Source organism: Bos grunniens, chromosome 29 (assembly GCF_055505025.1).
Source record: "Bos grunniens cultivar Pamir isolate PY7600 chromosome 29, Bosgru_T2T1.0, whole genome shotgun sequence".
In the NCBI taxonomy this organism is placed as follows: domain Eukaryota; kingdom Metazoa; phylum Chordata; class Mammalia; order Artiodactyla; family Bovidae; genus Bos; species Bos grunniens.
In genome coordinates, this window is record NC_141193.1 from 23,290,685 (window position 1) to 23,292,233 (window position 1,549).

The following is a 1,549-nucleotide window of genomic DNA, read 5'->3' on the forward strand; positions in this document are numbered from 1 at the left end:
ATTAGAGCTTCAGCTTCAACATCAGTCCTTCCAATGACTGTGCAAGGTTGATTTCCTTTAGGATTGACTGGCTTGATCTCCTTACTGTCCAAGGGACTCTCAAGAGTCTTCTTCAGCACCACAGTTTGAAAGCTCCCAGTTAGAGCTCAGTAAGTGTTCCTTTTCTTTTCTTCTCCATCTCACCTCCATAACTTCCAGTAACTTTCAAAATATGTTGCCTCTGTTTTGTTTAGTGACTCTTTCTTTTTCCCTCACAGATTCTCCTAGAGGAGAATGGCTGCAGATAACACCTCCTCTGTGATAGAGTTCATCCTCACAGGCTTAACAGACCAGGCACAACTCAAGATCCCCCTCTTCTTCCTGTTTCTAAGTTTCTATGTGGTCACTGTAGTGGGGAACCTGGGTTTGATAACTCTGATTGGACTGAATTCTCACCTTCATATTCCCATGTACTTTTTCCTCTTCAACTTGTCCTTCATAGATTTTAGTTACTCCACTACCCTCACCCCTAAAATGCTGATGGGTTTTGTCTCAGAGAAGAACATCATTTCCTATGCAGGGTGTATAACTCAGTTTTTTTTCTTCTGTTTCTTTGTCTTTTCTGAATCCTACATCCTGTCAGCGATGGCATACGACCGCTATGTCGCCATCTGTAAGCCACTGGTGTACACGGTCACCATGTCTCCTCAGGTGTGTTTACTCCTTTTGTTGGGGGTCTATGGGATGGGAGTGTTTGGAGCTGTGGCTCATATGGGAAACATAATGTTTATGACCTTCTGTGGTGACAACCTTGTCAATCACTATATGTGTGACATCATTCCCCTCCTTGAGCTCTCCTGTAACAGCTCTTATGTAAATTTGCTGGTAGTCTTTATTGTTGTGACCATTGGCATTGGTGTGCCCATTGTGACCATTTTTATCTCTTATGGTTTTATTCTTTCTAGCATTCTCCATATCAGCTCCACTGAGGGCCGATCCAAAGCCTTTAGTACATGCAGCTCCCATATAATTGTGGTTTCTCTTTTCTTTGGGTCAGGAGCTTTTATGTACCTCAAACCACCTTCTATTTTACCCCTTGATCAGGGGAAAGTATCCTCTGTATTCTATACTGCTGTGGTGCCCATGCTCAACCCATTAATCTATAGCCTGAGGAATAAGGATGTTAAAGTTGCCCTGAAGAAAACCTTGAGCATAAAAATCTTCTCTTGAAAATGACAAAGGAACTCCAAAGCTTTGCTTATCAGTTAAAAAAAATTGTTTTTCAGTGAAGAAAACAAATGTCAGCTGGTGCTTTCTCTTCTATATTTAGAGAAAAATTTTAACTTTCCTATAAGCATTGTATTTCTCTACTCCTTATTCTAGCCTATCTATTTCAATCAGTCTTTGTTTTATGAAAACAGTTTCCACAGTCATAGAGGGTTACTCTTTAACAGGTCTAAAGAATGATTTAATCCAGCCCCTCAAATGACACATTACGCACCTGAGACTCATGTAAATATTTTGAGGTGGCCCATGGACATTCATGTACGTAGTGCTAGAGCTGGGATTG

General features: G+C 40.9%; 1 protein-coding gene across 1 annotated transcript; it reads left to right on the plus strand.

Moving 5' to 3' along the window:
* Positions 1–273: 273 nt before the first annotated feature.
* On the plus strand, positions 274–1,209 carry LOC147342293 (olfactory receptor 8B12-like). Its single transcript, XM_086384528.1, has one exon. It carries the CDS (start codon positions 274–276, stop codon positions 1,207–1,209), a length of 936 nt encoding a protein of 311 aa, XP_086240654.1.
* Positions 1,210–1,549: the final 340 nt, after the last annotated feature.